The sequence below is a fragment of the Pristis pectinata genome, chromosome 6 (genome assembly GCF_009764475.1).
Source record: "Pristis pectinata isolate sPriPec2 chromosome 6, sPriPec2.1.pri, whole genome shotgun sequence".
In the NCBI taxonomy this organism is placed as follows: Eukaryota; Metazoa; Chordata; class Chondrichthyes; order Rhinopristiformes; family Pristidae; genus Pristis; species Pristis pectinata.
The window spans coordinates 37272369-37293824 of record NC_067410.1 but is presented as its reverse complement, the minus strand read 5'-3'; the positions used below and the strand labels follow the sequence as shown (position 1 = coordinate 37293824).

At 38.6% G+C, this 21456-nt stretch overlaps 1 protein-coding gene across 4 annotated transcripts in view; it reads left to right on the top strand.

Annotated features, from left to right (window-relative positions):
• Positions 1-21456, top strand: part of LOC127571688 (contactin-4-like) — a 1728143-nt gene that overhangs the window by 1523787 nt on the left and 182900 nt on the right. For 3 of the 4 annotated variants that reach the window (XM_052018293.1, XM_052018294.1, XM_052018295.1), the window contains one exon: positions 5143-5263. In XM_052018293.1, the coding sequence (XP_051874253.1) occupies positions 5143-5263 (121 nt within the window). The remainder of the gene's footprint in view (positions 1-5142; positions 5264-21456) is intronic. The other variant, XM_052018296.1, reaches the window with a different exon arrangement.

The following is a 21456-nucleotide window of genomic DNA, read 5'->3' as shown; positions in this document are numbered from 1 at the left end:
AGATGTGAGCGAGGAGTTTAAAATTATGCATGCTTCAGATAGAATTGGTGAAGAGAACTGTTTCCAATGGCTGAAGAATTAATAATGAGAGGATGTCAATTTAGGGTAATTTGTAAAAGAACATGAAGTGACATAAGGAAAAATGTTTCCATGCAATGCCTAGTTAGATTTACTTGGAAATTTTGCTTGAAAGGATGGTGGATGCAAATTCAAAAATTACATTCAAAAGAGAATTGAGTAAATACTTGAAGGGCAAACAGTGGAAGAGTGGAAATAACTGAATTAGTCTGTATTAGAATTGACATAGTCCCCTTCCATACTGTAATATTCTATGTCTCTATGAGTAAAGAAAGAACTTCAGTGTGATGTTATTATTTAAAAGCCTCAACCAAAAGCTTCCACAGATATATGCAAATAGTTGGTTACCAAGCCCATCCAAAGTGTCAGGCACACAGTCAAAACTAGTGAAGATATAAGAGACTGCAGATGCTGGAAACTGGATCAAAAAGATGCTGGAGAAACTCAGCAGGTCATGCAGCATCTGTGGGAGGAAAGAAATTGTCAATGTTTCGGGTTGAAACCCCGTGTCAGGACTGACAGTGGAGAGGCGAGATGGCCAGCATAAAGAGGAGAAGGAGAGTGTTAGTAAGGTTTGCACCATGGCAGGTGCTTATTCCAGGGTTATTATATTTTTTCCAAGGTAAAATGATAGATTCTTGAAAGATTGTGAATAGCAATTTAGTTTAGCGATTGAATTAACAAAGTAAAATGTAGGATAATACCCTATAATTTTTCAATAAACAAGATAAAATGCCCATTGCAAAACTAATAATTTTATTTGATGATCTGTGTGTTCAATGCACAGAAATACATGATCATATTTAAGAAATTCATATTAAGTCCTTTGGTCCTCAACATCTACCTGTTTGGATCACTGTTTTCCCAACATGGTGTGCACCCTTTGTAGACACTTCATGTTGTTCATAATGACAGGAATATCTTTTTAAGATTTCCCACAAGAGTTTATGAACTGTGCAAGCTCCCAGTACAGAGTACTCATAACCTTGTTATTCAGTGTTCATCTTATCATTGCTCCACTTGGATAAACTTGTCACATAAGTCTCTTGTTGGCCCAATGGTCCATATGATGACTATTGGCTGTTTAGCCCCTCAAGAGACTATGCTCATTTGAATAAAAGAATTGCTACGGCATTTCAAAAAATGCTTAAGCTAAGTCAACCTATCTAATGTGTGCTACCAGAGTCACTTCCTGTCATCAAATGACAGTGGACCTTCCTCCTGCCTATTGAGAAATGAGTTATACAGGACCACAATGCAAAACAATGTGGGTCTTGAAGTCAGGATTGAATATGCTGGATACAAGTCAAGAGTTAGGCTTCTAACTGAGTATCCTAATGAGGATTATATGAGGAAAGAGATTTTGGAATCTTAAAAAAAATTAAAACATGGAATCTGTCAGTTTGCTTCGCTACAGACTCCATGAAGAATGCAATGGTGGAGCTGAGAATTGCTGGGATTCCCAGCATTGTACCTAGTGCAGCATCCAAGATCCCCCTTTGATTTCATTGAGGATTGTGGGGAAGGAAAGTTACTTCATTAATTATTTTGCGTGAGTTAAATTATAGGTCAATATCAAGAAAAGTTTTTGAAGTATTTGATGATCTGTTATTTGACCTTTTAATTTTTTAACATTATTTACTTCTGTTTTAATAATCTTGAAATGTTTCTGAAGATGGAACTAGAATCTTGCCAGTTGTTTAAGGATGACAGAGGTGTTGTAGGATAGTGCCTCCTTTCTCCACTACAGGAGACACTGTCTCCACTGAGATCACATTGCTGAACTCAGGAATGTGGCGGGTCAGTGAGACTGGCCGTCAACATTCAGATCAAGTAAGTGTCAGTGTGATGGAACTGATACAATGTACATAGAATTCCTTTGGACCAATGATCTGTAATTTTGTATAAAGCCACAAATGGTACACAAACTAAATTTTGAACAACTATATTTTCAGTTTTTCTCTTTTGTTATTCTGTATCTTTAATCTCAAAGATAAAATGGTGGTTTATTTATCTATCTTCTGTTGTCAAGGGAATTATGAATAGAAGCTTTCCTATAAGAGTGTAGAACTGAAAGAGCTATACTCTGACTGAACATTAATTAATGCAGCCTTTATTACTGGTTCTGTTAATGGCATTCAGTGCCCAGATGTGTGATCATCTCTGAAAAGCAAGCACACGGAGTTTGTCTGTGCAATGATTATTTCCACAGAGGACAAGTTAATGAGTGTAACTGATTTCGGACATGCAAATTGGATTTCTTTCTGCTTCTTGAGATTTTTGAAGACATGTCATTCCCAAAAGCTTATCAAACATTAAAAGGACTTTCACTTAAACTCTATTATAATGAACTATGAAATAAGGTTGGTATCAGAGCATGCATGCCTGAGAAGAAATATAAAACAATGTGCAGTAACCCTTTTGAAGAACTGTTTACCTGAGGATAATCTCTGTACAGGCCATCCCTGGGTTACAAACTCCCAACTTATGGATACCCCAACATATGAAAAAACTCCCATAATATTATTAACTTTAAACATTCAACATACATATGTTCATTCCTACAAATGGCAGAAATAATTTCCTCTTTCTCTCCACTTTTAATGGTTGTTCTTTATTATCAGTTCTATGTGCTTTTGATGCCATTTAGTACAATACCATGAAGTATGGTTGCCATATCGAGTGTCTTTTTGTGTATTTTCCAACTTATGAACAAATTCAATTTATGGATGTCTGCAAAAATGGAAAAATGACCTGGATCATCATAAAAGGAGCAGGATTTATCACAACACCCTGACTGATCACAAACTTTGAAATAGTTCTTTGTATTTTCTTTGCACAATATTTCAGAAAACAATTGAAATTCAGCCTTGAGGGTTGTTCTATGTCTCAGTTAGTACTGCAAGTAGTCTCTGTGTGCTCCATTTTGTGTCAGCTGAGACTCTCCTGATAGTACCTCACCTCTGGCTTAGAGTTCCAGTTCAAGTACTACTCCAGATTGTTGGACACAAAAATCAGACTTGAAGTCCTGAGGTGCTGTACCATAGGAGATGCCATATTTTGGTTGAGATGTTATTATGAGGTCCCATCTGTTCTCTTAAGTGGACAATAGTGTGATTTCAAAGAAGATAAAGTGAGTTCTCCCAGATGTCCTGCAAATATTTAACCCACAATCAACCTTTCTGAAACTAATCATTTTGTTGCTATCACATTGTGGTTAATGGGGAAATTGTGGGAAAATTGCCTGTTGCATTTTCTAATTGTAACAATGATTACACTTCAAAAGTATTTACTAGGCTGTAAGTATTTTCGGAATATCTGAAATGTTGCTATATAAATGCAAGTGTTTTTTATTTCTTCAAATCTTCCTGTTAATATTTTATGCAACAGTGCCATCCCAAAGCAAACTTGTTCTGTAATTCTATTTGCACGAAACAGGAGACTTCACCATGAATGTCAGTAGTATGCTCGAAGGCAAGGTTCCTGATGATCTAGTTAGGTGGAAGTTTCTTAATTTTCATTGTCTGGCCTCTTTGTCTAAATTAAATTAAATTAAGTAATTTACTGTTTCCCTTAAAAAAATAAATTTGGATATAATGCCTTTTATCTCAGTCATTTTGTATTAACATCCTGTGCCTACAAATCTTTTTGATTATTATCAGTATGATTCCTATGCATTTAGTATCTTTAGAGAAAAAAGTGTCTGTTAATCAGTCAATTGGAGGGAGTGTTTGTCTCCAAGATATTTAATTGGAATTTCTGAATATGGTGTCTTCTTTGCAAAGCCCTAAAACTTGTAGTTTGCAGCATGCATTTTAAGTTTAACATGTATATGCCTTGAAGTTCATCCCTTGTTTGTTGTGCTTTTGTATCAATGATCTCTGCCTCAGAAATTCAAGTTAATTGAGCCAAATTTCATGAGCAGAAGATAGTGCACTGTTGTTTAGCATCATTGACATGAGATGAATTTCTTGGCAATAGTTTCATTTCTTCTAAGTGTACAATTTTTAAATATTTAAAAGTTGGCTCTCATTTATGGATGATCTCTCAAAATTGTAAAGTTGTCAATTGTTAGCTGACACAAGCAGTCAAATTGATTGAAAAATGCTGACATCAGTGTTAAAGTTACCAATATGGATGAAGTCAGTCTCCTGCATTCCTCCTATATCCTGCAATAATTTTCAACAGTAAATCATTTCTCATGATGAGCACTTACTCTGAATATGAAAGCACAAATTTTTGGTCATTTTACACACTGCACAAAACTACAAGAATTAGATTTAGCAAACATCCACAGTAATTAACAAGCCCATTACAATGGTTATTTATTTGTTGCTCTTGTTACCCTTACAAATATTTTGGGCTGTGAGCAAAACTGAAACCAACAATAATAACAGGATAAAAATCTGTTATCACTTTTACCTGGCCATTTAATTGCACCAGTTTTCTTATAAACACCAACACTTCATGGAAGTGAAAATGGTAATAGCCTTAAAAAAACACCACGTGTTGTCAGAAGCCCTGAACTAATATAGCCTGTGTGGCCATAATTGTATGTTTTTAATTCTACAATCACAGGCCACCAACAGAGCAGCTCTCTGGATGAAATCTAGATTAGTTGGTTAGTTTGGAGTTCTTCCATCTCATTGTTTAAAAACACTAATTTGAGCAATTTCTGAAAGAGATAGTGTTGTGCTGGCCTGGGGTTAACTGGTTATTCTGTACCAGCTATGCACATATATACTGTATGTAGTAATCATGCAAGTCTGAACTATCTTGCCACAACCAAAATAGCAGGGATGCCAACTTCATGATATCTGGTCGTATATCCCAGGAGTTATGGGATCAATCGAGGGATTAAAGCTCAGCCTCAGTTTTAGTTTCAAAAGGTAAATTCTACTTTTGGACCCCATCAACTTCATCTTAAAGGAGACAACTGATTCACAGTTCAAAGGAAACTAAGGAATAAAACATGAAATATATTTAAATTAAGCTTACATATTTATTGTACTAAAAATCATGATCATTTTATCTATTTCTAAGCTTTTGTCTTTTTTCTTTCAGCAGGGATCCTCTGGTGATTTGATGATCAGAAACATTCAGCTTAAGCATGCTGGTAGATTTGTTTGCATGGTCCAAACTACTGTGGACAGTGCGTCAGCTGCAGCTGATCTGATTGTCAGAGGCAAGTATCCCAATTTACAATGAAGTTTACTCACTGATTTATAATGCTTATTAAGTGGCTGAAATACTTTCCTTAAGACCCTACTTCTACTGGTTCTAACTATATTAACCATATGTGTTCCAATTTGTTATAGCCATTCACAAAATGGAACCTTTTCATCTGTAGTCCTTATACATCTGTTCTGATGCAGTGATCTATTTTGACAATTGTGGGTTTGAACAATAGAAAAATAGTAGCATGGTAACGCTGATGAAACATGTCTGAACAAAAAAATTGTATCCTGTTTGAACAATATGTGTGATTATGTGTTTGAATACTGCAGTTAGTGTTGATGGGTACTTGATAGTCTGCGTGGACATGATGGGTTGGAGGGCCTGTTTCTTTGCTGTATGCCTGTGGTTATGACTGTACAATTTATTTTTATGTGTTGTTTTGTTAAGGATACTGGAGAATTAAACTCAGTGTATATATTTGTTACTTTTAAAGGAAATTTATAGGTAAAATTCAAAATATGCTTGTGAAAATTCATGTTTTTTATAACTAGCATAACCTCTTTAATTCTACTCATCCAAGATGTGGTGCAGTTTATCTGCTGTTGTGCTAGGTTGGACTTTGGTTAAGGATCTGGATGAATGGCTTAACTATTTAATTATCTAATCGTACATTCACAAAATTGAAGGAAAAAATATCACTAGCAAATGTATACCGTGTCTTGGCTTATTGCCCAAGGTTTTGTAGGTTGTCTTTATTTGAAGTTCGCATAGGGAGTATATTATCTATTAACCATAGTGACACCCTCAATAAAGCAACCAACCAGAAGCCACGATAATCTATCCAGTTCAATAAATTATACTTACCACTAATAAGGCCAGGAGTTAAGAAGGGAAAACGCTGCATTTTTTTGCATGGCAGTGGTACTGTTATGCTGAAAGCTTCAACAAATTGTTATTGGTATCACTGAATGCAAGGTACAAAATGTAAAATCTTAATAGATTTGAAAAATCCATCATAATGAATTGAAGCTGTAGTAAGTTAAAGTAAGACCCCAGCACTATTTTATAATTCAAAGATCAAACAGAACTTGCAAACATGGTAGAACTTATTCCTTATTTCAAAGTATTTGGCATATCTTCCTTTAATTGTGAAAGCAGGTATGAAGGAATGGAATTTGTTACAGATATGGGTGAGTTGCACTTGGGAGCAGAAAGCAGGTGGCAGCTGTTTGCAGCAGCTGAGGAAAACTGATGTCATTAATGAAAACTAATACTCAGCGGTCATTAAAAGACAGGTATTGCTATATGGTATAAAATACAAATTCCACAACCTATAACTAGTCCTTTCTTACCAGTTATTAATTGCTGGATTTGTTCACAAATGGAATGTGTTCATCAAGTCCCTGATGGAGGTATATTATACAATTGCTTTATCACTGCTTTGAAATCTCCTGCTATGCAGTGGTCCTTGAAAAAACTGTTCCTCCAAACACTGGTTCCTCCTCATTTTGCCTAAAGATAGAATTGTGGATGAGTTACCTCCAATTACTGATTGTCACTGCAAAATGGTCTAATTCAAATGCCAATCTGCTGACTCCTCTGAGTTCACCTGTCATTATTAAGCTTTCAATTCCCAAGTGATAAAGGTTTGAATTTTAACTCTGACTGGGTCTTGGACAGGTGGGTGGCAAGATGATTTGCAAACTCAGCTGCAGCTCCAGATATGAGACAGAGCAATTTGAACTTGCAGATACAAGAGACTGCAGGTGCTGGAATCTGGAGCAACAAACAATCTGCTGGAGGAACTCAGTGGGTTGAGTGGCATCTCTGAGAGGATAGGAATTGTTGATGTTTTGGGTTGAAACCCTGCATCAGGACAATTAAATTTACATGTGGGAAGCCAATTGAAAGTAGGAAATATTGTTTGGTCTGCTGGGCTGAATGGCCTTTCAAAAAAGTAATGGAAACTTCGATGATAGTCAATTAAGATAACACCATTGTGATTTGCTATGTATTGAGCAGGATCCTAGAGACTTTTGCTGGCTAACTTTTTAGGCTGCGCAATAGAACAGGTTAAAATTACGACCAAATGAATTGTGGCAGCTTCCCATTTTCCATTTTCTGCCCTCTTGTTTTTTATTGTTTTAAGAAGGTATGCTTGGATGATTTACCACATAGCCTGCTTCTTCTGCTTTACACATTATGCTAAATTGGTTTGCTCAAGTATAAGCAAGCTATCGAACTCGAGGGAAAATCACAATTCTACTCTCATTCAACAACTATAGAACCACAGTTTTCGCAAGAAGCCCTTAATGAAGTGCCATTGAAACAGGTGCCCAGAAATTGGATTGTATAGCACTATTCTTTTTTCAGTATTATGTGATCCAGAATCAAAGATGCATTTTGAAATGAATTGTTTAATGGATTTTCAGTAAAATTGTAGAAATCACAAAATTAGAAAAGCCACATCCAGCTGGCATCCGAGCTGCCATGTTTAATGTTTTCCCTGCATCTGACATGCACTAGTGACATCAGTAGTCTTGCTTAACACACGGTCAGTCCACCCTGAAATAAATCAGAACTCCCATGTCAAAGAAAAAAGCATGTGTCAGTTTTATTACACATTATCACACACTTCCCAAAGTGATCATATTCTGCTCAAAGCAATAGAGTTTTAATGACTAAGGAACAGATTTATGATAGGGTTCAACACACCATTCATAAGTCGAAAATGAACAGAAACAGCTGTGATGCGAGAGTAAGAAGGCACGGGAAGAATGGCTGTTGGATTCACAGATTCAGTGAGTTAGCAAGTGAGTGAGTCTGCTCAGCGCTCATAGCTCTGCTTGACTCAACCTAGCCCCCGATTGTTGCAGCTCAGTGGTTGGAGGCGGGGAAGAGAAGGGGCAGGGAAATGCCTTGTTCCTACCAGGCAGAAGATGCTTGCAGTCCCACAGCAGTCGCCAAATCCATTCCTGTCTATCCTGCCCATCTCCCAAATGCTCATTTCTAATGGTATGTACAAGCCATCAATAAGTTGGATGTTCATAACCTGGGAAGGTCCTGTATCCTGCCCATTTCTCTGCCCCTGCATTTTCTTGCATGTACCCAAAGAATCATGATAGATGAATAGAAACTTTATAACACAGAAGGAAGTCATTTACCACACACCTTAAACCCCCTTCCTGCACTTGGTCTGTCATTCTATAGGTCACAGATCTTCAAATGCACATTTAAGAACTTTTCAAATTGAATGAATGTTTCTGTCTCTACCATCTGACACTGGTATTTCAGTGCTTTCTGGCAGTGGGTGTCATATTATTACCACCCTCTGAGTGGGGGAAGAAGTCACTCATCTCCCCTCTGTTCTTTCTACCAATAGTTTTAAATCAATGCCCTTGGTTTTTAATTGCCCTGCTAAGGGAAATAGCTCCTATTTACTCCATGCAGACCATCATAATCTGAAACGCTCCTAACTTCTCTCCCCCTTCCAATGTCCTCTTGCTTCCCAGTCAAGTTGTCTTCCTTGGCCTGCTCCAATCTCCTTCTCATCCTATTGTCTCCACCCTAATATACTTTGATTCTCAACCATCCTCCCCCATCTGACACTGCACTTCAGAGCTTGAAAATACTTGTTGAAAAATACTAAGCCAGTTGAATCAGCCATTGCATTACCTCGTCCTATCCTTGCAAAATTCTCAAATCCTGTATCACCTACATATACAAACACTTTGTATATCCACCCCAGCATCCCCCCAGGTAAAGGAGATCTTTTATTTGTTTAGGTCCTCATTCTCCTTAATACCCCCTGACTCCCCATCTCACTCCTCCTTTAAAACTAACTTTAATCAAATATTTAATTATGCCTCCTGTCCGCTTGCTCACTGCCTCAAGATATGGTTTGGTTATACTTAACTACAAAGTGATATTTTTGTGTTGTCAAGTTTAACACTTGTCAGCAGACAACCTCACTACTTAAGCAGGCATTTGCCAACAGAGTTTGTGGAAAATCTTGTCAATGACAAGTGAGTTCAAATGTGAAAATCCATTACATTTCACTCAAGTTTGTTGTGCAGTAAATTGGAATGAACATTCATTACTCAAACTCACCAGAAATAATGGCACTCTTTATGAAGGCATGTGTGCTCCAGGATATCAAGGTTAAATCTTACAATGAATAAATATTTCAGTCCAGTTTCTCCAGCTGTTCTTTCAAATGCTATCACATTTTTAAAGCTTTAAAAAATGATGGCCAGAGTCCAAATTTCTTGTCTCAGTTCCATTTTGCAATAATATTGTAATATTTTTTAACCTTGTGGTAAAAGAAACAGCCTTTCAACCCTGTCTTCTCCCCCACTGAATTCCAGAGATAAACCACCTTCTGAATGGAAACATTTCTCCTTATTTCTACCCTGAATTATTGATCCAGTCTGCTTAGTGTTTCATCATATGACATACACGCCATGCCAGGAATCAATCTGATAAATCTTCACTCTACTTGGGTATTCTTTCTTAGGGAGGAGTTTTACAAAATATTCCAGATACAGTCTCACCTGAGCCCTATATGTCTCTGCTGCTATATTCAAATCTTCTTACAGTAAAGGCCAATGCACCATTGCTTTGCTGAACCAGGTCCCTCTGAACATCAACATCTTTCAAATTCTCAGCATTTAGAAAAACATTTAATCTTTGTATTTTTTCCAGCAAAGTCAATGATTTCACATTTTTCCACATTATCTGCCATGTCCTTGCCCATTAAATTATCCTTGAAGCCTCTCTGCGTTTTCCTCAAAGCCCACATTGCCAACTCGCTTTGTAATTCATGAAATTTAAATTGATGCAAGGTGCTGATTTGAAATTCACCTTAAAATGTTATACTAGGGAATTAATCTTCTAAGATTTTATAGAATTCCTTGAGCAGCTTTTTCTTACTGTTTTGGTATCTTAGTTTGAACCTAAACAGGAGAAAATTGGTTTGTTGTGTATCAGTGCACTGCAGATCACCATTGATTAGAAAAGTCAGTGTAACAAGACCAGGTAAATTTTCCTCGGCTGCATTCATCATGTGGTGTCACACAGGCTAGAACTGCTGAGGTAAAACTAGGCAATGAATTTTGAACAGTCCATTGCTTTCAGGTGAGAAAATATTTGAATTTGTTGAGACCATACTGTTAACCAGTACGAGCCTAGTTAAACCTTTCTAGATAGCTCTGAAAGATTTCATATCATTTGCACCATCTTCATAATGGTATAAATCCCCCTTTTCTAGAAGTTGCACCTGTTTACTTAGCCTCAGCTTTAAAATTTAGCATCCTAAAGAATGTTTCAATGTTTGGAAGTGTGATTATTTTGCACTTACTGACCATCTTCATTTATTTTTATATTCATCTGTTTCAAGAACACATTTTTAATATATTCCACGGATGTCTGATCGAAACCAATATTTGTGAAACTTATGCTTTCATTCTCTTAAAAGTCTTCCATGGCTCTTGAAAAATGAAAGCAATTTTCCACACCGTGATGAAGTAAATTTCTGTTAGTCAAAAAACATAATTGGAGAAGTAATTTCTGATAAATTTTTCATAGCATGGCATATGGTTACAGGATATATCAGAGGGAGCTCCTTCATCTTGTCCTTGGGGATTCCCTTGTGCTAATTATTGCAGCATACCATATGTGTCCATGTGTTCTGCAGGAGCCACAACATCATTGTAAACTGTTATGACACAAAAGATGCCTCAGCCTTTGAGGCATTCCTTTAATTAAATCCTGGTCTCCATGACACTAAAAGTCTCATCATCCTTTCTGCTGAAGAGAGGATTGTTATTCCAGAGTGAGCATTGTTTGATCTGTGTGGCCACATGTATGGCAATGCATTATTTTCAAACTGGGTAATAGTTAATCAGGTCTTGGAGATCCCTGTAATATACTCTTAGAATATATAAGGACGAGCAACTATTTTACTGAGAAAGTCAGTTTAGAACATCCATTGAAATACCTGGAGCCTGCCTCTTCAAAGAGTTATACAGCATGGAAATAGGCCCTTCAGCCCACCAACTTTGTACTGACCACTGAGCACTATTTACATTAATCATACACTAATCCCATTTTATTTTCCCTACATTCCAAACAACTCCCCCCAGATTCAAGCACTCACCTCCACACTAGGGGTAATTTACAGTGACCAATTAACCTACCAGCCCACAGATCTTTGGGATGTGGAGGAAACCCATGCATTTAGAGGGAGAAAATACAAACTCCACATAGAGAACACTGGAGGTCAGAATTGAACCCAGGCTTCTGAAGCTGTGAGGTATCAGCTCTATTAATCATACCACGGTGCTGCCCATCAAAACTGTCTTTTATTTCTTTCCCCCGCATATGATTCTCTTGCCTTCACTTGAATGCTGAAGCACTGGTCATCTCTAACACTCTTCCATTGACGGTAGGGTCATCCATGTTAAGCACAGCAATTATGAGTGAACAGTGTGAGTTAGGTTGCAAGTGACAAAGCTTGGGTGGACAAGTATATAGTGAGTGGGTGATAAAGATTGCAATGAAATAATCAATTTCAGAGGTAACAATCAGAGAGAAGAAAAACTTGATGATGCTGGAGGAACTCGGGCAGCATCTGTGGAGAAAAGCAGGCAGTCAACGTTTCGGGTCAGGACCCTTCTTCAGGACTGAAGATAGGAAAAGGGGAAGCCCAATATAAAGGAGGGAAAAGCAGAGCAGTGATAGTTGGACAAAAGAGGGGAGGCAGGGTGGGCACAGGATGGTGATAGGTAGATGCAGGTAAGGGATAGTAATAGGCAGGTGCGGGGGAGGAGGGGAGAGCAGATCCACCAGGGGATGGGTCAAAAGTAAGGAGAGAGAGGAAAAAAAGACTAGGAAAGGGAAGAAGCATGGAGGGGATCAGGTTTATTATCACTGACATATGTCACGAAATTTGTTGTTTTAAGGCTACAGATGAAGGATTCAACAGCAGATGAGTTGAGGCAGTGGTAGCATCCACCAGCGTACAGAAAAATTGCTGACATTTAACACTTCCCAACGCATTTTCAGGATAACTCGAAGCACTTTACAGCCACTGGAGTCCTTGATAATTAGCAGTCATTTTTGCAATGTGAGAAGCATCACAGCTATTTTGTTAAGAGCAGTCTCCCAGAAACAGTAGTATAAATAGCCAGATAATATTTTTAGGGATGTTGTTTGAAGGATAAAAATTGGCCAGATTACTGGCAGTAACTCCCTTGCTCTTCTATGCAATAGTGCCTTCAGATCACTTCCACCCACCTGAGAGAACTGTCGAAGCCTCAGCTGAACATTTCATTTGAAAGACAGTACCTTCAATGTGGCAGTGCTCCATTAGTACCACATCGTGGCATCTTCCTGGATTTTTGTTCTGACATCTCTGGAGTGGTACTTGAGGTGCACATTGTCCTTTGATAGGTGCTTATCTCCCAAATTGTCCACTGAACCGTGTCTCTTTAACCAATTTGTAACAAAACCTTTGCCACTTCAGAATCAGAATTAGGTTTATTATCACTGGCGTGTGTCATGAAATTTGTTGTTTTGTGGCAGCAGTACAATGCAAATCACAGAAATTACTGTAAGTTACAAAAATTATTAAATAGTGGAGAAGAGGAATAATGAGGTGGTGTTCATGTGTTTATGGACTATTCAGAAATCTGATGGTGGAGGGGAAGAAGCTGTTCCTAAGGGATTGAGTGTGGGTCTTCAGGCTCTGTACCTCCTTCCCGATGGTAGTAACGTGAAGAGGGCATGTTCCAGATGGTGAGGGTCCTTAATGATGGATGCCACCTTCTTGAGACACTGCCTCTTGAAGCTGTCCTCAATGGCAGGGCGGGTTGTTCCCGTGATGGAGATGGCTGAGTTTACAACCCTCTGCAGCTTCTTTTGATCCTACACATTGAAGCCTCCGTACCAGACCATGATACAACTAGTCAGAATGCACTCCACTGTACATCTATAGAAATTTGCAAGAGTCTTTGGTGATATACCAAATCTTCCCAAGCTCCTAATGAAGTAGAGCTGCTGTTGTGCCTTCTTTGTGATTGCATTAATGTGTTGGACCCAAGATGGATCCTCTGAGATGTTGACGCCCAGGAACTTGAAACTGCTCATCCTTTCCACCACTGACCCCCTCAATGAAGACTGGTGTGTGTTCTCCTGACTTCTCCTTCCTGAAGTCCACAATCAGTTCCTTGGTCTTGCTGATGTTGAGTGTGAGATTGTTGTTGTGACATTGCTCAACCAGCCAATCTCACTCCTGTACGCCTTCAATGAATGTTTTAATGAATAGCAAGAAGGAGAAGTAACTGATGGAGCTTTAGAGGAGCCATTTTCTGTCAAAAAATTATGTGTTAAGCAATCAAGAACTGTAGTTTTATGTGGTAATTTGGGAATTCACACCAGGAATTATGAATCAAGGAGAATGCCATCCACCAAACAAATAACTGCAATACTCATCTCCAACCAAGTGACATAACAAGAGGTATTATATACCAAATGACAATGGCAGTACAACTCTTCTTTGTAAAAATCCAGTTCAAGTATCAATGAATGAATCTCATGGAGTCAAATATTCTGCCACACACATACTTTATGATATTACAATGCTCAATGGAGCATTGAGTTGAGGACGATTTCTTTCACAGAGATTTCTGTACCTTAAATGCTGCAAGCTTTTTTTTCTGTTTTGGAATTAAAACCAATTCAAGCAATGTTGGTGGTACATCTGTCGTTTTAAACAACAGGGATAAAAAGGTCTTGATACTGCATCATCCACATGGATAGGAGTTCTGCAGAAACTCAAAGACTGAGAATGCTTGTAACTTTTATTGTTGTAAATGGCAATACTGCAGAGAAACAGTGGAAGCTGGTACAACATTCTGCAAAGTCAGGGTCTATGGAGGGAGCAAACCTCCAAAGATTCACCCCTCTCTGTTCCAGACTTTCAACCCCTGAGATCCCTGAAAATCTCTAATTCAGCCCAGGTGTTCATTCTCCATGCCATATCCTTTCCTTTGACTTCCCATTGTACATCCTGTCTCTCACTGTTTAGACCCTAAGGTGTGCAATTTCCTCTTTAAACTCTTCCACTTCTCTCTCCTCCTTTAAAGCTTTCTTTAATAGCTACCTCTCACTCCATTATTGTGTACCGACTGAATGTTTCCTTCTCCAGCTTGCTGTTAAATTTTTGCATGATGGTAAACTTATGGAGCACCTGAGAATTTCTTACTGTGTTAAAGGTGCAGTGTAAATAGCAATTATTGATGATATTTCTGTTTGTTTATTGTTAATGTTATAGAGAATGCTTTTATGGGAAGTCTGAGCAGAAAGTGAGTTTATGACTCGGAACAAATCTTATGCTTGCAGTTTACCTCATGTTCCCCCAGCAAACTAAATTTTATTTCAAGTATAATTTTCCTATTTGAAATGACTGAAGCTGTTTCATATGACCTGCAAATTCACTGAATAAAAGCAGCAGTTGGCAGCTGATAAAAGAAAACATTTTCTCAGCAGACATTGCTTTTCATTGGAAGTCGCTTTCCCACTGTTTCTAACCAATCTAAAGCTTAATGCCTGACTTGTACTGGTTGACATCACAGTCATGTAGAGATGGAATTTGTGCAGTGTTTAATGCTGCTAATATTTATATCATAACAATTCTCGAGAGAAGGGTCATGTCTTGTGAAAGCATTTTTTTTAGAAGTACCACATCCCAATTGCACTGCAATTATTAATTGCATAATCAGGACATTTGAAGCTGGCAACTACAATTAAGTGTGTGAAGATCGAATTTTAATCTTAAAAGCAGTTTCAACTGAGAAGTAGTTAGGTCATTTTAACCAAACTCAATCAATTATCCCTTTTAAATTGACTTCTATAAAAAATAAAGTCAGGCAGTATATAACACAGGTGGTTAATCGGACTGATTCACTTACCCCCTGTACGGGTTATTGTGAAAGTATTCTCACAATGATTCAGTCCTGCAACTCATTATGCCTGGTTCTTAGCAGAAACTTTTATGCTGACTTTATGTATTGCAGCTGCAGTTGACTGATAATATATATCCAACATCCCACGACTCCCTGTTGCTGGCTGAGATGTAATAAGGTTGATATGAATTTGCTGAAGTCACTGTTAACATAACAGTAATTGCCAAAAAAGTGTAGTAGACAGAGCTCTCCTGTGTGCTGATGATTGGCTCACTGCTACTATCAGAGGGGCCTACCACTGGATAATCAAAATGGCTCACAACTGTGCACATAGAAGATTTTCATGAAATTTGCAACAAAATAAATTACTAAGAAAAAAGAATCATGTAGCTATACAGTATGAAGAGGTAGAGAAGGAAAATCTTTCTTATAACCAAGAAAGTAATCAAAAATGCACAAATGGAAAGTTGCGCAGAGCATTGGCAGATGGAATTTAATCCTGAGAAGTTAGAATTGATGTAGTTTGGAAGTCAAACAGGTGCAGGACATGTCAAAATGGTAGGGCACTCGGAAATATTGAGGAACAGAGAGATCTTGGAGTTCGAGTCTATATTTCGCTGAAAGTGGCAACACAGGTGGATAGGGTTATGAAGAAGGAATGTGGCATGTTTGACTTCATAGGTTGTGACATAAAATATGAAAGTTGGGACATTATGTTGCAACTTTACAAAATACTGATTCAGCCATACTTTAAGATATCTTTATTAGTCACATATACATCGAAACACACAGTGAAATGCATCTTTTGCGTAGAGTGTTCTGGGGGCAGCCCGCAAGTGTCGCCACACTTCCAGCGCCAACATAGCATGCCCTCAACTCCTAATCAGTACGTCTTTGGAATGTGGGAGGAAACCGGAGCACCCAGAGGAAACCCACGCAGACACGGGGAGAACGTACAAACTCCTTACAGACAGTGGCGGGAATTGAACCTGGGTTGCTGGCACTGTAATAATGTTACACTAACTGCTACACTATTGTGCCTGCCCTAATGTATGCATTTCTAGTTGCCACACAATAAGAAGAATGCAATTGTGTTCAAGACAGTGCAGAGGTCATTCACCTGGATGTTGTCTGGATTGGAGAACTTGAGTTATTGGGAAAGATTGGATAGGCTGGGCTTGTTTTCCCTCCAGCAAAGGAGGCTGAGGAGTGACCTGAAAGATCCATGCAGACTATTTTGCCCACGGACAGGTATTAGGCCATCAGAATTTTTTTTTTCCCCATGGTAGAAGTCTCAAAAACAAGAGGGCATAGGTTTAAGGTGAGAGGAAGGAGTTTAAAGGAGAATTGAGGGGAAAATTTTTGATGTGGGGAGTGATGAATATCTGGAATGTGGTGCCAGAGGAGATGGTGAATCAGATACACTCACTACATTTAAGGCACCTAACTATGCAAAGCATTAATGCGAGCAAATGGAATTAGTGTAGGTGGGCAAAACGGTCTGCATGGATGTGGTAAGACTGAAGGGCGTATCCTTGAGTTATGGTATTTTCATAGTAGTTTACATAATGAGTAACATTTATCTACCATTCATGTTGAACATGCCATGTAAGCAGTTTAAGTTCATTCTGCTTAATGCATACTGTCATCCCCTCAAGAAAACATTACAAGTTGACTGAATACATTGGAAAAGCAATGATGAAACTGCCAAGAAATTGAGATAAAGCAACAAAGTTCAATGTTATATTTAAAATAAAATGGAAATATTTATGCTTTGAATGAAAAAATAGGAAATCTAAAGTTTGCATTCAAGTAGCATACATTCACGGATTTTCAAACACATTTGAAAGTTTCTTATTGTTTAACAACATTTTAGTAGAGTAGCAACATCCTCCCTCTGGGTCAGCTATTCTCCAACAACTGCACCTGCAGTAGCAACATGGAAGTCCAAGGGTGGAGGAGAGACATTCTGAGCCAGGGGACCGGTTAAATATTGCAGCTATCCCCTTAGATTTATGCCACTGGTGGATGGTAAATGTAACATGACCCTATTCATTTGAATGGGATCACTGAACTTGATTGATGCAAGTAAGTGATTGTTTATTTCAAATTATTTTGTTTTATCTTTACAAGTGCATTTAATTTCTAGCACCTAAGTATTTTAGATAGCTTTTTTATTTAATTACTTAAATTGGTTTCAACTGTTTTTAAATGATTGATAAAAGAATAATTTAAAAACACTTGCAAGGTATTTCAAAGCAGAAGGCTGTCAAAAGACCATAGGCTCATCTGGAGGTGAGGTATCAGGTTCTGCCATCTGAGGCCTAGTTACCACTCTTAGCCCACTCCACCTCACAGGATGACTGCTGCATTGAGACCTCCAGCTTTATTGACCTTGCAGGGCCACAAGAAGTAAATGCAGCCTTGGGAATCATGCATGCAGGCCAGATCAAGTTCCATGTAGCCAATTATGAATGTTTTTCCAGTATTCAGTCTCTTGACATCTTGGCTAACTAAATGAAGACTCTTTTCTATTTTTCACCAAATGTGATGAGCTGAATCAAAAATTCAAGAAAGAATATAAAAGTCAGGAACAGCACCCTTATAACTGATTTCATCTTTGTCCTCAACTCAATTTTCTTACCTAATCCCAGTAGCCTACTGTAATTCAGAAATCTAACTTGGCCTTGAATTTTATGACTTATCATCCATACTGCATCTTCATTTCAATGGTGTATAGACTGCGGGATGAAATTCCTCCAGCTCCAGGAAGAATTGCTTGTCTTGGAGACTTGTGTACCTGTGGAATTCACTATCCAAGAATGTTGTGGATGCTGAATCATTGAGTAAGTTCAAGGCTGAGTTACATTGCTGATCCAAAGTGAAATCAAGGGCTGGAGGGATTAGATAGAAAACTGAGTTGAGGCCAAAGATCAAATTAGTGAGGCTCCTGCTCCTAATTCTATTATTTTTGTATTTTTGATTCATGATTTAAACGGGAGCTGTACAGTTCATGTCAGCACCTCCATGCAGAGCCTTCTGCTGCATCATTGTCACATAGACCACTGGGAAGTAAGTTAGTAATTAAAGAATCTCCCCATGACAGCTTCAGTAGAGTAGCGGAAAAGCTGCCATGGTGGGGAGACAGTCTGTGAAGGGGGCGTATCACACTCTCCTTTATGCCTGGTCCTGCCCATGCAGCAAACTATCCCAATGGACTCCTCAGCTGCGAGTAGCCCCAAACCACTGATCAAGCAGCCAGTGATTGCTCCAAGCAGGTTATCTTATTTAAAAGACTACAATCAGTGAAGGGGTCTCCAATTAATTATTTAATGTCACGTTGGCTTTTGAAAAGAGAGGCTGGGAGATGCTGTGTGGAAGACGTGGATATGGCAATGGACACCTTTAATTGACCTCATAATTTGCTGGAGGAGTCCTGATACCGGATTTCAACTCGAAATGTCAACAATTCCTCTCTTCCTTCAGATGCTCTCAACCTGCTGAGTTCCTCCAGCAGATTGTTTGTTGCTTCAGATTCCAGCATCTGCAGTCTCTTGTGTCTCTTTAGTTGACTTTTTCTTCCTGAATGCTGCACTGTGTATTCCTGGTTACTTTTGAGAGTTAGTAATGGCGACTGTAAGCTTCTTCAAAAAGATCCAATTTCTGGTAGTAGTGGAGGAAATGTACATTGCCTACCAGTTGACAGCACTGGTTGCACAACTGAAGCTAGGCAAACAGCAGCCATGCTGAGATAAATTACCTTCAATTATACCTGAGCTAATTTCCCAATGGTGCTAATTGTCTTGGTGATGATCACGAGCATGATCTAACACATGCAAATTGGCCCACAAAAAACATACACAAATGGGTCCAATTTCTTGGTCAATCTTCTGGGGAAGCTGGTGTTCTGTTTGGTCATGTGACCCAATTCATATATTATTATGTCAGTCGACTGTCAGCTAACAGTATGTATTTTTATAATTTTTAGGATTGGTGTATCAGCTGGTTTACTGCACAGAAGTGTTTTACCACAAACCCAGTTGACATGTTTCTGCTTGATAGATGATTTTTTTTCCACTGTAATCTTTCCCCAGTGGTTTGCTGTTCCTATTAAAGGACATTTAAGATCCTTTTGACCCAGAAATGTGCATGTTCACATTTGAATTATCCTATTTGTACAAATAAATCATTTTAAATCACCATCACTGCCATCTGCAGTGTTCAGGTCATTTTGTTTTTGTACAACTTAAGCAAAAGGACAGTTTCCAGTCAAAACCAGTTCAGATCAATGCATTGCCTTTCAATTTGATGACACTGTCATAACACTTGAAGTGTGATCTGTAAGATTTGCAGCTTCCAGTTTGGACAGCCTTTGCTCTTTTATTTCCTGGCTTTTCCTCTGGCAAAGTTAGCTTTACCTTTGATATGCTGAATCTGCCTTTCATGTCTCAGTTCTGCTTTCATGTCACAAGTCCCCTAGTGATTCTGCTTGCCTTTGCCCGTCTGTTTTTTATATTCTAGTGCTGTAATTAGGGATGTCAACTCTTCTGCTGGCTTTGCTACTTGTTCACCTTTACTTTGTCTTTCCTTTCTTTAGATTTGTACTTCCTCTTCCAGTTTATGTTTTCATCCCCATACGTTTCTCCGCCTTGTTCAGCACTCACCTTATCAGCGGATATTTGTTAATTATAGGCTGTGGAACACAGGTGCTGAGGAAGAGAGATGAAATATTTATTTTTCATTTAAATGTATGAAAGAGTAGCAGAGCCAGGAGGTATACTGGGACTATTACAAGAGGAGATAAGAGGGCTTGCAGGATGCAAGCACCGAATGTTTCACAGATTGTAACTGCTGCTATGAATGGGGGCTTTGTTACAGCAATCACTTCTTTATAATTAAGACTAATTGTTCACAATGTGCACTTCAGGGTATATCAGACGATGTTATGTTCAAAGCCAAATCAATCTCCCAGGTCAACAGGTGAGACTCTCCACAATGCCAGGGCACAACTGCCGCCCTCCATACATTGAATTTAAGACTGCAGGGAATGTTCTACCACTGGCACCATTCAGAAGGACTTGCATAGAAAAATAATTTTTGAAAGCGCCTTTGATGTAATTGCATCATTCAAACATCTTAACCGGTACTCTCACCAATGAAGCAAAAACCCAGAAATGTACCCAAAGGGACTGGCACATCTGCACTTTCTTTTTTCTTGCTGATTTTCTCTGCTGTGCTTAGCTGTATACTTTGGGTACAATTCAACACACGTTCACTAACATCTCACACATTATCTGGCTGTTTTTTATGTTTCAACCCAAATAGTCTGGTTTGGTTGCCAGAAGCCATAACAGCTGAGCTCAAACCAGTCCATGACCATTGTCCAGGCATGTGCCAGAGTCAATGAATTATGCATGCACTGAGACCAGTTATTATTATTTGCATTGCTCAGAAAAATGGAATCAGCAATGATCTGTAATTCAATTTGGTGCCTTTCAGATCTGCTTAATGTTGCAGCAGTGACAAACCTCAGTAAGTTAGGTTTGCTCCCACAGTTTTCTTCATTATCAATGATAGCTGAGACATATTGGAGCCCAGTCACATCATCAGTTATGTCCACAAACTCTACATGTAGGGTCAGTGGGAGAGCAATTCACTTGCGTAGGTTTAGTAGGTACCTTTGCTGAAACAGGGGCATTTTGGCTATTATCCAGTGCAACTGTGGCTGCAATTTCATGGAGGCCAGCTTTAGTAATTTTTAAGGAAATGAGCTTTATCATTATCCTGAATCCCTCACTTGGACAATTCCTATCAGCAAACTACCTTCAAAAGATACAATTCCAGCGAGGCTGGTATGCAGGAAGTCAGAAAAGGAAGCCTGCCTCTAACCTCATTGCCTTTGCCTTACAAGAAGCATCTGAACATTCCAGATGCCTCTTGTTGTGAATCTGCATAGAAATATAATGACTGAAGTTGTCTTTGATGTAATTGCATCTTAACTGGCACCTCATCATCAATGCCGGAACCTGGTCAGATACCTGAAGGGACTGACATATCTGACCTGTGTTTCGATCTCTTTTCTTGCCAATTTTCTCTGTGCCTGCAGGTGCACTTCAAGTAACGTGCAAGTACTGGCATCTCACACCTTATTCAGCATTAAAAAGGACATCAGGAGACAGTGAAATATCTGACTTTGATAATCTAGCATTGGTCAGGACTGTGTGCATTTGAGTTT